The 15,719-nt window shown below is 46.6% G+C and overlaps 1 protein-coding gene and 1 non-coding gene across 5 annotated transcripts in view; one reads left to right on the top strand and one right to left on the bottom strand.

Annotated features, from left to right (window-relative positions):
• The window catches only part of itpr2 (inositol 1,4,5-trisphosphate receptor, type 2), a 333,090-nt gene that overhangs the window by 107,343 nt on the left and 210,028 nt on the right, over positions 1-15,719 (top strand). For all 4 annotated transcript variants that reach the window (XM_072471852.1, XM_072471851.1, XM_072471850.1 and 1 more), the window contains 6 exons: positions 613-699; positions 2,121-2,279; positions 11,515-11,613; positions 11,700-11,783; positions 11,894-12,040; positions 15,616-15,711. In XM_072471852.1, the coding sequence (XP_072327953.1) occupies positions 613-699; positions 2,121-2,279; positions 11,515-11,613; positions 11,700-11,783; positions 11,894-12,040; positions 15,616-15,711 (672 nt within the window). The remainder of the gene's footprint in view (positions 1-612; positions 700-2,120; positions 2,280-11,514; positions 11,614-11,699; positions 11,784-11,893; positions 12,041-15,615; positions 15,712-15,719) is intronic.
• Positions 10,733-10,821, bottom strand: LOC140388674 (small nucleolar RNA SNORA68). Its single transcript, XR_011934245.1, has one exon. It is a non-coding gene; the product is annotated as a small nucleolar RNA SNORA68 (small nucleolar RNA).

The following is a 15,719-nucleotide window of genomic DNA, read 5'->3' as shown; positions in this document are numbered from 1 at the left end:
GTGGAATGTAACGTTTCAGTAATGACGACCAAGGAACTATCATCGAGTGACATAAAACCAACCCTGATTCACTAATGTCCTTTGGCCACAGTGTAGGAATCGAGAGACATGGTGATGAGGTACAGCTGGGGTTTTTTTCCTTTATGGGGCGTGGGCATCGCTGGCTAAGCCAGCATTTCTTGTCCATCCCTAATTGCCCTTGAACTTAGAGGCTTGCTCGCCGTTTCAGAGGGTAGTTAAGAGTTAACCACATTGCTGTGGGTCTGGAGCCACATGTAGGCCAGACCAGGTAAGGATGACAGATTTCCTAAAGGAGATTAGTGAGCCAGATGGGTTTTCATGAAATTGACAATGGTTTCATGGTCATCATTAAACTTTTAATTCCAGATTAATAGTCAGTGCTGCAGTAAGTTGATGCATTTGTCCAAAGGATTGATATTGGTAAACAGTAGAATGATCTAGAGTGCACTGCCTGAATTGATAAATGCTTGAGAAGGAAAGAATTGCAGGGCTATGTGGAAAGACCCACTGCACTGCAAGATTTTCACAAACCCTGTTTTCAAGAGTGTGTGAAGGTGAGGGTAAGTTTGAAAATGACAATGTGTTTTACAGCAAGCAGCTGAACTGGAACAGAAACAGAATGAAATTGAGAACAAGAAACTGCTCGGTGAAGTTGTGAAATACAGCAATGTCATTCAGGTGAGAGAACTGTTACTCATTGGCTTTGTGACTCATTGGTGATGTGTTAGGCAGGTCGGTTCGGTGTGGACTGCACTTAATGTAGCGATGCGAGAAACAGACCTCTAACACTGTAGAAGATCCAACACGGGTTTTATTGAACGATAGAACTAACATACATATTTGACTGTGGGTCGACACTATACTGAACTGACTGGAGATCTTGTAGTAGCCTGACCAGACTTACTAGCTACCGCATGGTGTTTGCACTTGCTAGCTCGTGGACTTTGACTGTCTCAGTGGCTGGGTCCCGAGAGAGCGGGAAACCTAGTGCCCTCTGGCTTTATAGTGGTGGTGTCCAGTCTGGTGATTGGCTGCACTGTGTTGTGTGCTTACTGGTCATCCTGTGTGTCAATCACTGCCTGTCTGCATCTCATTATATACATGCGTGGATATTATGACAATTGGCTCCGGTAACTTCCCGGGCCCAGCTGTCTTCAGCTGCTCCATTGACGATCATCCCTGTGTTATAGGTCAAGGGGATGTGTCAAAATGGCTGACAATTTTGTGGTTTTTCCATTCCATTCACAACTCTTCAGATGATGAAGCTCCCCGTGCCAGCCTGTAGCGAGGGTTGGATGACATCTGGGTTTAAGGCTCACAAGAGACCGGTAATAGCCATTTTGTGCAAGCGGAAGCCCGCCCACCATCCACCCTGACCACGAACCATTGCTGAATTACCCTCATTGTAATATCCCGCACGGGATTTATGGGGTGGGAATGGTTATCTTCCACGTGGTTCTCACGGAGTACGAGCTGCGAGGCAGCGGAACTTCATTTAGCATTGTATAAAAGGTCGGCCAGTAAGGCACTGACCGGAGAGGGATCTACCGGGAAGTGTATATATTGTAAATAATTCAAAGTTCTTTATTTTACTGGGTGAGGACTCCCTGTATCCTTATTAAAATCACCACTGATAAACGTTTGATTAAACCAGCCACATCGACATGGTGGCTACAAGTCCTGGGTAAGAGGCTGGGTATTCGGTGACTAGGAGCTCCCCTCCAGATTCACTGAAGCCAGTCCACCATCTTCACTAGGTTCCAGATTAAATTCCTGTGTGATGCTCCTCAATATTGTGATTTAGAACAGAGGCATCGGCAGACATCAATGAACACTGAGTCAAAGAAGGGACAATTAGAAACTTTGTCCAAAAAGTAGGTTTTACGGATGAGAGACTGGTGGAGTGGTAGGGAGGTTTAGGAAGGGAATTACAGAGCTGGAAGCCGAGGCAGCTGAAGGCATGGTCGCCAGTGGTGGATGAATGGGGTATAGAAAAGGGCAGAATTGGCAAAATCGAGAATAAAGAATATGTAAATAATCTGTCTTTGGACAAAAGAAATGGTTCATTGTTTGATGTCTTTGTGCCATTTTGACTGTAGTTACTGCACATTAAAAGCAACAAGTACCTCACTGTCAACAAGAGACTCCCAGCTCTCCTGGAAAAAAACGCAATGAGGGTTTCCTTGGACATTTCTGGAAATGAAGGTTCCTGGTTCTACATTCAACCTTTTTGGAAGCTCAGGAGTGAAGGTGACAATGTAAGTCTGAATAAAATGCAGTGGTCAACACTGTGTAACATACAAGTGGATTAGTTGAAAATAACATTTATGCCAATGGCGCCTCACCTTAGAACTCTCAGACCTGGAGCAGTAGACACAGGAGGAGAGCATTCAGCCCCACTCCTAATTCAATTAGATCATGGTTGGTTTGCATGATTCCATTTAAGCCCCTTTGCTCCATGACCTTTAACCCAACAATTTATTACGTTTTTTTTCTCTTGTGTTCCGGGTGAAGCAGGCAAGGAAGTATTTTTAATCTCGGAGACATGTTAATCCTATATCACATGAATGATTGTGAGTCACATGTAGTTCAGGGCTCGTTGGGGTGACTGTAACGTTTCCTGAAGAACATTGGTGAACCACTTGGGTCCTGAGGATAATCTGGCAGTTTCCCGCGGTTAGTCTTTCAGATTAATCCCACAATGCACCAGATTAATTACATTTAATTTCACAAGGTGACATGGCAGCATTTGAACTCATGACCTCTAGGTTACTGGTTAACAGATCATAATAACACAAGAATTAGGGGCAGGAGTAGGCCATTAGGTTCCTTGCACCCACTCCGCCATTCAATATGATCACGGCTGATCTGTTTGTGACCGTAACTCCATTTTCCTGCCTGCCCTACAGCCCCCGCCAACACAACCGCCACCTCCATAACCCTTCGCTCTCTTGTAGATAAATATGTCTAACTTGGCCTTTAACATATCCAATGGGCTTGATTCTCCGCCACGCCACGTTTCTATTTCACCACGCCGACAGGATGCTCTGTTACGCTGGCCGGTCAATGGGGTTTGCCATTGTGGAGCAACCCCACTCCGTCGGGAAACCACCGGGCTGCCGGCAAAATGGAGCATCCCACCGGCGGAGAATCCAGCCCAATGACTCTGCCTCCACCGCTGTGTGGGGAAGAGAATTCCAAAGACTGACGGCCCTCTGAGAGAACAAATTTCTCCTCATCTCCATCTTAAATGGGAGACCCCTTATTTTTAAACTGTGCCCTGTAGGTCTAGATCCCCTCAAAAGAGGAAATATCCTCGGCATTGACCCTGTCAAGTCCCCTCAGAATCTCATATGTTTCAATTAGATCACCTCTCATTCTTCTAACCCAACCTGCTCAACCTTTCCTCATAAGTCAAACCCCCTTCATCCCAAGAATCACCTTGTGACCCTTCTCTGAACTGTCTTCAGTGCAAATATGTTGCTCCTTAAGCAAGGAGACCAAAAATTTACACTGTACTCTGCTCTAGGTATGGTCTCACCAATGCCTTATATAGTTGTCCTTGCTGCACTTGCATGCTAATATATTTGTGATTCATGCACAAGGACTCCCAGATCCCTCTATACCATGGCTTTTGCAGCCTCTCTCCAGTTGCATAATATTCTGCTTTTTTATATTGCTGCCCAAGTGGAGAAACTCACATCGCTCCACATTATACTCCATCTGCCATATTTTTGCCCATTCTCTTAACCTAGCTATAGTCCTTTGCAGACACTTTTTGTCCATCTCGCAACTTCCTTACCCCCCTGTGTACTATCCACAAATTTGGCCATAATTCACTTAGTCCCTTCATCCAATTCAATAATATAGATTGTAAATAGTTGAGGCCCCAGCACTTGATGCCTGCTGTACCTTACTCGTCACAGTTTGCCAACCTGAAAATGACCCATTTGTCCCAACTCTCCACTTCTGTTCAAATCCAAATACACAGCATCTACTTCGGTACCAGAACCTCGAGAGCGACCGTAGCCCTAATTGAAGCAGCCAGCTTAAAAACTGACAAATAATGATTCACTGTACGTTCTTGATCGTGCTAATTTGAATGAGTCATCCAGACATTATCTCTCGAGGCACAAAGTTGTTCTTGGCACTATTCGATATCACTCCCACTTTTGGGTTGTTTTCTGTGGAATTTTGAAGGGAGTTGCATTTGCCACAAGTTTACTGCCAGGGTCCAACTGCCAGGGTCCAACTTCCTTTCTGAGGCAATGTTGATCTTCACAGCTGCTGCATTGCGTTCCCATGTGAAGCCGCTGCGCTGTTTAATCAACTTCAGCGCACTGGACCTGTACTGACTGAAGCAGAACTCCTGGATATTGTGAGTGGGTCATTACGGACACTGAGTAATGGACAGAGGCTTGCCAAGTTCAACAAACAGCCTTGCACCCACCCCACTGATTAAAAGAACATGTTGGTCCTTCATGGGACACTTGAATGTAGCAATGCGATGAATGTATTTACAGTTTTAATATTTCTGGAAAACATGCCACGAAGAACAGCTGCAACCCGTGATTACTCATCTTGTGCACATCAAGCAGTTCAATAAATCAAAATAAGTACCTTGGTAGCACTGTTTAAAAACTGCGGCCAGTCTTGAAAGATTGCGATTGACACGGTTCCACCCACTTGTTCAGAATCGGTCCATTGTTATTGTGTGCCAGGGATGTAGAAACATGGATTTGTAATGTGTTACTGACCTTCAGACTTAATACACTAGTCCATGTCCTCTGTTTGTAGCTCTCAGGGAGTCAAGGCCCAAGTATAATAGTTAAGGTAGACAGGGTGGGAGGATATTGGAGTGAATAACTTGACCCAGAGGTGGAGCTGAATGGCGGGGCAAAGAGGAGAAGCACGGAGGAGAGGGAGAGAACAGGGAGCTGGGAGGGGACATAGGCGACAGGCTGGGGCAGTCAAACTGAAGAAATTGGGGAACAGAAAGGGAGGGGAGAATGGGGACAGGGCTTGCAGACAGAGGATGAGAAAGAAGAGAAGAACGTTGGGAGGGGAAGAGGGAGGGAGGAGTAGGGACGTGGAGGGGCAGGAGGAGGAGTTCAAGTAGAACAGATGGGGTTTTAGCTGGAACAATGTTGATCCATGTTGGGGGGTGGGTGTAAAGCAGAAATTTTTTTTTGAGTCTGTGTGTGGGGGAGGACAACTGGGTAGTGTTTGCAGAAACAGGCAGGCAAAGGCCTGCTCGATGGTAGAGGGGAAAGAGGTTGATGAGATGTTGCTTCATTGGGGGGCAGTGTCTGGAGCGTTAATCAGCACGGGGGGAGGGAAGGTTTCCTGAAACCATAGTGGTTGTCGGGGGCAGGGGGCGCGGGAGGGGGAAAAGGGTGGGATGGGTGGAAAAATGATATGTCAGAGGAAGACAATTGGGCCTTCGCGAGCTGTGCAATGCCTATTGCAAAGGAAAGTTTTTGGAGTGGCAGTGAGAGCCCTGGGGATTGGAGGGGGTTCAGATGAGAGTTATATCTGACCAAGGGGGTAGATGTTTGGAGGTGACCGGGGATGAGATTGGAAATAGTCGAGGAGTGAAAATAATGTTCAAGAAAGTTTGCATTTTACAGTGAAGGTAATATAGCTTTACTTACCTATACCAACAGATTGACAGTCTGACCAAAATCCAGGATATTCCACAGCAACGCTAAATAATATGAGCCCGCAGATTAAAATGTTCAACTCAAATTAACTGGAATTGATTCCTATAACAAGTAACATGATGTGACATTTAACATTGAAAACCCTATTATAGCATCACCTACAGGTGTCACTGGTACTGCAGTTAGGTGTTCATTTTAAATGGGCTTTCCAATTAAACCACGTGGATTATTGTGCTGCTAATTATTGAGGTGCGTGAATTAGAACACGGGTTTCATTTCTACTATTTTTAATGCCTACCTCTATTACAGTTTGGTGTTAGTGAGAGGTAAAATAATATATTGGGAGATGTAGTTTGTAATTAATTTGTGATGTAATATATCGTGAGGACAACACCGAGGGAAAAGAAAAAAGGGCTTGGGGTTTGCAAAGCTCCCCCACACTGGAAGTTTTCCATACCTCATGTCTGGATCTTTTGCAGATAAATTGATAGAAATTGACTACAATGATTAGTCAGCACCTCCATTATTATCTCTGCCACTGAAGGTTGGACGAGGTAATAAATGGCCCAAGGCAGAATCAGTTAGGTTTTGGCCTAAATGCAGAGCAGGATCCAAATCCTGGAATGTTTTGAAGGATCCCTCAACATCGGGCGTTCGGGAGAATTGACATTTTTTCAGAATGTTGTTAATTGTTTTAGTATGTTGTGCATCATCTCAACTGCTTAGTGCGATCTGTCACAGCTGTCAAAATTTGAGCAGAGTTTTCAGAGCTGGTTTTTGGATGGAAGCTCTGAATAAAACAATTTATTTTTTCAGTTTTGTAGTTACGGGGGTGGGGGGGGGCAGGACAACGTTCGGGGCAGAGCTGCATAATTGTAATAATCCTGTGTTAACACAGTCTGGTGGAGGTACGAGGCCTCTTCACATGTTAGGTGACCACCAGGAGTGGAGTAGTACTGTGTGCAGTTTTGGTCCCCTTACCTCAAAGGTTATTATTTCCATAGAGAAAGTGCAAGGAAGTTTCACCAGACATGTTCCAGAGATGGCAGAGCTGTCTTATTTTTAAAAAATATTTTTTTAATTCTACATTTTCACATTTTCCTTCAATAATTTACACCCCACCCACAAACAGTAAATGGTAACAAATACAAAATCAATCCCCTTAACAATACCAATGATCCCATCCTCCCACCACCCCAAACAACGGCCCACCTGTCAATATATGCATCCAATAAACCGAACCCTCCCACGGTGGAAACAAAAAACAAAAGAGAAAAAGAAAAAGGAGTCCGGGACCGCCCATGGTCACCATTTACCTATAGAGTCCACCCCCCCCCCACCCCCCACACTCAACGCCATCCAGCCTCTGAAAGAGTACCGTACATGATACCCAAGAGTTGTACACCCCCCCCCCCCCCCCCAAAGTCTCCAGCTCCTCCCGTCCACTGCCTCTTGTAAAACTCCTCCTCCCAATCTCGGTTCCTTCCCCCCCCCAACTTTCCACCCCGGCTAGACCACTCGGACCCTGTTCTGCCAGGCTCCGATGGCCGCAGCCCCTCCCCCCACCTCACTCCCGTTCACTGGCCGGCTTAAACCAGCCAGCGTGGAGGCCCCCGCCCGGGTCCCTTTCCCAGAGATCCCCTTTAAGCACACAAACCCCGCATATCCACCTACACCCCAAAGAGCCCTCATTTCGAGTGAAAGTCCCATCACTTCCCGTGTCCAAATATATACAACATTGGCTCCTTTAGCCCATACACCCGCGCGCAGTGAAACAAAAAAGAAGAAAATACAGTCATGAGGTTACATCGGCACATGGCCAGTTCTCTATTTGTCAGTTCTGCCACAGTCCTTCTGCCTTCGCAAACTCCTCCGCTGCTTCTGCCGTTCCAAAATAAAAGTCCCTGAGCTTATAAGTCACCCTCAGCTTCGCTGGATATACAATGCCGCACTGCACTTTGCTAATGTACAGTGCCCTCTTCACCTGGTTGAAGGCAGCCCGCCTCCTCGCCAGCTCTACCGTAAAGTCCTGCTATACACGTATACCAGCTCCAGCTCACTGCACCACCCGCTTCTGCTTGGCCCAGCTCAGGACCTTCTCCTTCACATTGTACCTACGGAAGCACAGAGTCACTGCCCTTGGTGGCTCACTCGCCTTTGGTACAGGCCTCCACGACCGATGAGTCCGATCCAGTTCATATCGGGAGGGACCCTCCCCCTCCCCCAATAGTTTTGCCAGCATTGCGGCATAATACTCAGTCGGCTTCGGTCCTTCAACTCCTACGGGCAGCCCCACAATCCTCAAATTCTGTCGCCTGGATCTGTTTTCCAGGTCTTCCATTTTTCCTTGCAGATCCTTGTGAATGACCATCACCTTCCGCATCTCCTTCCCCATCGAGGCAAGTTGATCACCGTGCTGCAATAACGTCTCCTCCACTTCCTTCAGCGCCTCCCCTTGCTCTCGCACCTCCGCCACTGCGCTCGCCACCGCCGTCATCACCGGGGAAATCGCCTCCTCCACCAGTGCACTCAAAACCTCCTTCATCTCCTTCCTCGCCGTCTCCATGCATTTCGCAAACTACGCAAACTGCTTTTCGAATTCCACAGCCATCGCCTTAGTTATTCCTTCAGCCGTAAGCACTGCGGCCTCCCCTGGTGCTCCAGCCTCCATTTTCTTTACTGACCCCGCGGTGACCTTTCCACTCCCCAACGGACTTTCAGCCGCTTTTTTCACGGCCGTTTTTTTTTTGCTGGTCTTCGACATTCTTCTCCTCTGTGCTGTCTCCCGACTTTTACTGCCTTTGCTGGCCCTAGGACTGGGCATTAACCCCCGACAATGCCGTTGCCGACCGGGAGCCCTCCAACGCGCGGCTGCCTCCCGCCCGCCGTCACCGGAAGTCCCGGCAGGGCTGGCTTATGAAGAGAGATTGGGCAAACTGAGCCTGCATTCTCTACAGAGTTTCGAAGAATGGGAGGTGATCTCTTTGAAACCTACAAAATACTTAGAGGAATAAACAGGGTAGATGCAGGAAAGAAGTTTCCTTTGGTCAGAGAGTCTAGAACCAGGGGACACAATTTCAAAATAAGGGAGATGCCACTTAGGACCGAGATGAGGAGAGATTTCTTTACACAGATGATTTAGAATCTTTGGAATTCTCTCTCCTAGAGGGCTGTGGAAGCTCAGTCATTTGGAATGTTTAAGGTAGAGATTGGTAGATTTCTGATTAACAATAACGTCAAGGGTTATTGGGATGGAGGGTGTAAAAGGCATTGAAGTGTCTGATCAGCCATGATCATGTTGCATGGCAGGACATGCTCGACGGGCTGAATGGCCTACTCCTGGTTCCTATGCTAGAAGGTGAATTAGAACCTTGATCTTTGCTTATTCGGAAGTTCTCTGGTCTTTAAAGATACCCAGCCTATTCCATAAATTACTGCTGATTATGGTGGTCAAGATGTAATGAATTGGTAAGAGGCCTTTGATCACCATCTAGTTACAATTGAAGTCCGAAAAGTTGGCTTGAAGTCAAACAAAATAGAAGTTAGGTGGAATTAAATTCAAATGATTTTTAATGAGTGGTCAAGGCAACACAGCCTTGGTCACTCCAACTATCAACACCATGTGAAGATCATTAGAGCTCCAGACTGTTGTTGAAGTTAAACGATTGCAAATGTTGCTAATAGGTGTGTGATGTGCAAGGCAGACGAATGATGCAATTTATTTCTTTACAAAACTGTGGGCTGAACTAGTCAGCAAAATGAATAGCATGATAAGGAGCAGAGACACTCACACTGGAGCACTGACAGTGTGTGGGCAAGTGCGTAATTAATTATGACAACTTCTTTACATTTTCTGTGAGGGAACAAAAGGTGCAATTTTAATCTTCCTCCATTGGCAGGAGGGGATTGGGGAAGAGAAGCAGCTAAAATGATTGCCTGCTCTGATCCCATCGATTCCCTCAATGAAGCTTCCGGTTTTGGGTGTGGGTTGGGGAGGGGTGGGGGGAGGGAGGGAGAGTGGGGGGGCTGGTGGGGTTCTCTTTCATGAATAGGGGTCAGTGTCACAGGAATCCCCAATGGCTTCCTTACAGATTTAGGCGGGGATAGGATTGCACCACTGAGTCCCAAGAAGAAGCAACAGGTTTATATAGTGCTTGAATAATAAAATATCCCAAGGCGCTGGAAGCCTGGGTCTCTGCCCGTCCTTCCTCCCTCGGTTGCAACAACAGCCTTGGAACATCTCTCGTCTGCCGCCGCCAGCCTTCTCTCTGTACCAGTCTGCACCTTCCTCCATTCACCAGCTGCCATTTCACATTCGAAACAGGCCGAGGAGTTGGCATTCAAAGGACATGAAAGCTGGCAAAGTTCTGACCAAGATTCCTGGTTGGGAGCACATGGCAATTGAACATAATGAAATGTGTTCAAATTTTTAAAGAAATTAGTATGAAGCTGTCTTCGGCAGAGATCAGTCGGGGTTTTTGGGCTGTAACTCAATACCTGTCAATACAGATTTTTATTAGCATTTAAGAAAAGACTGGGGGGATAGCTTTTGGTGGCACAGTGGTTAGCCCTGCTGCCGCACAGCACCGGGGACCCGGGTTTGATTCTGGCATTGGGTGACTGTGTAGAGTTAGCATGTTCTTCCTGTGCCTGCATGGGTTTTGCTCTGGTTTCCTCCTAGTCCAAAGATGTGCAGGTTAGATGGATTAGCCATGCTAAAAAAAATTGTCTCTTGATTTCCAAAGATGTGCAGATTAGGTGGGATTGCGGGGATAGGATGGGGAGTGAGCCTGAGCACTGTCCTCTTTCAGAGGGTCGGTGCAGACTTAATGGGCCAAATGGCCTCCTTCTGCATTGCCGGAATTCTATGGTCACAGCTTGCAACTCTGAAACTTAAAAAAAAATATATAAGTTGCCTCCCTGAACAGGCGCCGGAATGTGGCGACTAGGGGCTTTTCACAATAACTTCATTGAAGCCTACTTGTGACAATAAGCGATTTTCATTTCATACCATGCATAACACATATATCACTTATGCCCATGACAAATCATGTTGTACCTTCGATTTCACTTTGTAAAACACGGGTTTCAAAAGGTGGCAAGGTACAATTAATTTCTGCACAGAGTAAAATGCATCTCTGAAATGACTGAAACTGCATCCATTGATGGGAAACTAGATAAGTAAATGAGGGAGCAAGTAATAGAAGGAAGTGCTGACTGGGTCAGGTAAAGTATGGTTTGTGCAGAGTATAAACACGAGCATGGAGCAGTTGGGCCAAATGGCCTGTTTCTGCACTGTACTCGGTGTATAATTCTATATGCATGGATTGGAACAGTAAAAGTGCTGAAATAAGAGACCGGTTTCAAAGCTTTTCATTTTGTACCCACCAGGACAAACAAGAGAATGATCACAATGATTTATACTACAGGAGAAAAAGGTGTTGATTGGTTGGCAAGTTGACTCTGATTTGATGAGGTGTTGCCATGGTGAAAGAAAAGGGGAGCTATCGGCTGCGCAAGCCCCCGACTAATTCAGAAAAGGTGCAAGGCTTGAACACTTTATTGAAGTTGGCTGGCTAACCAATCAGCACCCACTTTTCCTGTAGTTAAAGTTTTTGTGATCTTCTGAAATTTGGCATTCTTGTGTTTGTCCAGATCAGTGCGAGATGGAAAAAATTGTTGGCGTGCCTCTCTTTTCAGCAAGATTCAAGTTCTTTACCATTAATCAACAGTAAACTTATGACTCAATGATCACAAAAATGGTTGGAGATTTTGGATGGAGGATACCAACTGTATCGGTCACCTGCTTTTCCTTTCTTCCTGCACGCAGGTCGTTGTGGGAGATAAAGTGGTCTTGAATCCAGTCAACGCTGGGCAGCCATTGCATGCTAGCAATCACGAGTTATTAGACAACCCAGGCTGCAAGGAGGTAAGTCAAAATGACCCAAACTATTTGGTGAACTGTTTCCCGTTGATGAGCAGATGACAAAATTGACCAGACCTTTTTGATATCAGGTGAACGCTGTGAATTGCAACACCAGTTGGAAGATCGCGCTGTTCATGAAGCATAGCGACTATCGTGACGATGTTCTGAAAGGGGTCAGTGCTTTTTTTTCTCATTTCCCTTCCTTTAGCTTTGGGTCTGATGTGTTCCGTGGGTTGCGTCAAAGCGGTTGTAATGTAACCCGCTTGCTGCTGTTGATCTGCAGGGTGACGTGGTGAGGCTTTTCCACGCGGAGCAAGAAAAGTTCCTGACTTGTGATGAGTACAAGAAACAGCAGCACATCTTCCTGAGAACCACATTGCGGCAGTCAGCGACCTCCGCCACAAGTTCCAAAGCACTCTGGGAAATTGAGGTAGGACCCGGGACTCTTGTGCAGGATGTGTGTCGTTGAAATTCCTTTTAAATCTAATGATTTAAGTCTGTGTACTTTTTGGGGGAGGCGTGAATGAGTAGAGCATTCCCTCACTGGAGATTTGCTTCCTATCGCACAACAGCAGATTTTTGTTTTGTTTTTCACACACACACACACACACACACACACACACACACACCGGTTTTGTTTTACTGACCACCCTATTTGCAGTTAGACTCTGCTCCTCGTGAGCTGTAATGCACTCTAGCTCTTCCAATGCACATCACAACATGAGACCCAGTGGTCAGATTGAGACACTGCATTCTCTATACATGGACTGCTTGAATATATTGTGTGATTTTCCACTTTTCAGTAAGGTGCACCAAACTCTTAGGTCAGAAGGAGATGCGGATTCTAAACTAGCTAATTATTTTGAGTAAATAACAGCGCTCAATAAACCATAAAAAGTAGAAAATATTCCATCCAAGGCAAAGCAGCCTGCCTGATTGGCATCCCATCCTTCACCTTCATTCACTCCCTCCACCACCGACGCACAGTGGCAGCCATATGTACCGCAACAAGATGCGCAGCAGGAACTCCCTAAGGCTCACAAGACAGCAACTTCCAAACCCACGACTTCTACCACCTAGAAGGACAAGGGGAACAAACACATGGGAACACCATCTCCGAGCCACTCACCATCCAGACTCGGAAATATATCGACTGTTGCTTCACTGTCACGGGGTCAAAATCCTGAAACTCTGTCACTAACAGCACCATGGGTGTACCTAAACCTCGGGGACAGCGGCAGCTCAAGAAAGGGGCTCATCGCCACCTTTCCAAGGGCAATTAGGGATGGACAACAAATGCCAGCGAAGCCCTCAACCTCTGAGCGAATAAAAAAAAAAAAAGAATCACGCATTCAGTTACCTTCCTCGGTATACAGAATAATGAAGATGCCACTTGCTATCTCGCTAAGTAAAGTCTTGAGCAGCTGTATATTAATTTTGGCCTGAATTTTGCTGTGTTGGGACAAAGTTTAAAACACAGCAAAATTCAGGCCAAAATTAATATACAGCTGCTCAAGACTTGTGGCAGGAGTAGGCCATTCAGCCCAATGAGCCTGTTTCCACCACTCGACCAGTTCATTGCTGATCATCAACCTCAATACCACTTTCCTGTGCTATCCCCATAACCTTTGATGTCATTAATATCCAGAGACCTCTTGATTTCTGTCTTGACCATACTAAAGGACTGAGCTTCCGGAGTACAGAATTCTAACAATTCACCACCCTCTTGAGTGAAGAAATTCCTCCTCACCTCAGCCCCTTATTCTGAGACGGTCCTTATTTGACCTTCTACTGAACCAAAAGGAAATGGATGGCTGCATCTACCTTCATTAACAGGCACCCACAAAAGTCATAGAATCCCTGCAGTGCAGAAGGAAGCCATTCGGCCCATCGAGTCTGAACCGACCCTTCGACCCTATACCCGTAACCCCACCAAGCCTGCACACCTTTGAACATTAAGGAGCAATTTAACGAGGCCAATCCACCTAACCTGCACATCTTTGGACTGTGGGAGTGAAACCGGAGCACCCGGAGGAAACCCACGCAGACATGGGGAGAACGTGCAAAATTCACACAAGTCACCCTGGCCGGAATCAAACCTGGGTCTCTGGCACTGTGAGGAAGCAGTGCTAGCCATTGTGCTGTGGAGGGCTTGTGGCGCAGTGGTTAGTGTCCCTGTCTTTGAACCAGAAGCTCTGGGTTCATGTCCCGCACTAGGACTTGATGATCAAGGAAAGTGTCTCCATAACGCGGCCAAACACTGGTTGGCAGTAAGAGCGGGAGAGACTCCTGGTCAACTGTGTGACGGAAAGAAAGTTGGGGCCGCTACTATTGCTCCAGAAATGTGCCTGTAACCAAGGCAACTCCCATATCCCGGCATGAATTGTAACACTCCTCACAAAGCTACACTATTCTCATCATTCTGAACAAAAAGCAGATCTTAGACAAAAGAAAGGAGAACTGTGTGAATACACGGTCTCTAGCATTCAAATGGTTCAGACCTTCTGTTGGCTAAAACAACCAAATCCCTGTTATTCCCCCACCCCAAATACCACCAGAGTCAACATCTCTGGGCCGGCCCTGGCCCCAGGCTCGGAAGGCTTTTCTTTCTGGCTCTGATATGTACTTGGATGTGGAAGAGGGTGGGGCTAATTGGCAGGGGAGAGGGGGGAGATTTTCAGATGGGAACCTGGATGTTCAGGTTTCCTGCAGGTCCTGCCGAATTTAATGGCAGAATGTCTTTGAAACGTTTTCTTCAGACTCCCTGCCTAACAGACGGACAGGTTAGCAATGTGTTGCCATTTGGATAGCTGAGGAGCGAATGTTTGATACGCCTGTGCTGTGTGGGGTGAGGAGTCTGGGGTAGGTGCATCATGAGGGAGGGTCGATGTTGGGGTGAACCAGGCATCGTGTGGGGGGGGGGGGGATCACAAGGGTCTGATTGGGTGCAGATAAGCTTGGTAGGGCTGAGGCGAAGTGCATATATCCCTGGAACCCAAGAAATGCAATAACTGAACTTACCCGAGTGATCGGGCCTTTCCCACCTCTGTTTACCTGTCCTCTTCTGCAACCTGCATGTTAGAAACAAAGATTGTGTTCAGATGGAGGCACGCCTCTTCCTGAAGAGTCTTTAATGACTTGACCTGCCTTGTGCGAGTTGACGGTGGCACAGCGGCTCAGTGGTTAGCACTGGTGCTTCACAGCTCCAGGGACTCGGGTTCAATTCTGGTTTGGGTGACTGTCTGTGTGGACTCTGCACGTTCTCCCCGTGTCTGTGTGGGTTTCCTCCGGGTGCTCTGGTTTCCTCCCACAGTCCAAAGATGTGCAGGTTAGGTGGATTGGCCGTGCTAAATTTCCCTTAGTATCCAACGGTTAGGTGGGGTTGTGGGGGAGTGGACCTAGACAGGGTGCTCTTTCAGATGGTCGGTGCAGGCTCGATGGGCTGAATGGCCTCCTTCTGCACTGTAGAGCTTCTCGTGTCAAGTTTTAAAGAATATATTCATTCATGGTTTGTGGGTGTCGCTGGCTGGGTCAGCATGAATTGCACAGATAAGAGTCAACCACATTGTTGTAGATCTGGAGTCGCATATCGGCCAGACCGGAATTCCTGCTCCAGTGACATTGTCTACGTCTCCCCCGTAATGTTTAAAGCTTTACCTCTCTTTCCCCCGAACTCTGTGTGTCTTTGCATGTTCTTGTCTCAAATACTGTTTCTAACAATACAAAGTACCAGTTTAAACTGTTGTAACACATTGAGTATAAAAAGATGACACATTTCCATTAATTCTGGAATGTGAGTAACACTTTCTTTGACCATGTTTTCAGTGTATTCCCAAATCCCTTGTGCACCCACAGTATGAATATAGCTGATGAGAGATTGAAGCTTGCTCGAAACTCAATAACCAAGTGGATCAGTCTCATTTCTCCATGTCCCTCTCCATTTTCCATGTTTTACTGGGAATGAATCCTGGTGTCTGTTTGATTAATTGCCAAGTTCTCTTGCAGGTGGTGCACCATGACCCGTGTCGGAGTGGAGCGGGGCACTGGAATAGCCTGTTCAGGTTCAAACATCTGGCTACGGGAAACTACTTGGCTGCAGAGGTAGGAAG

The sequence above is a fragment of the Scyliorhinus torazame genome, chromosome 13 (genome assembly GCF_047496885.1).
Source record: "Scyliorhinus torazame isolate Kashiwa2021f chromosome 13, sScyTor2.1, whole genome shotgun sequence".
In the NCBI taxonomy this organism is placed as follows: Eukaryota; Metazoa; Chordata; class Chondrichthyes; order Carcharhiniformes; family Scyliorhinidae; genus Scyliorhinus; species Scyliorhinus torazame.
Note: the sequence above shows the minus strand (reverse complement) of the source record. Positions and strands in the feature narration are given on the sequence as shown.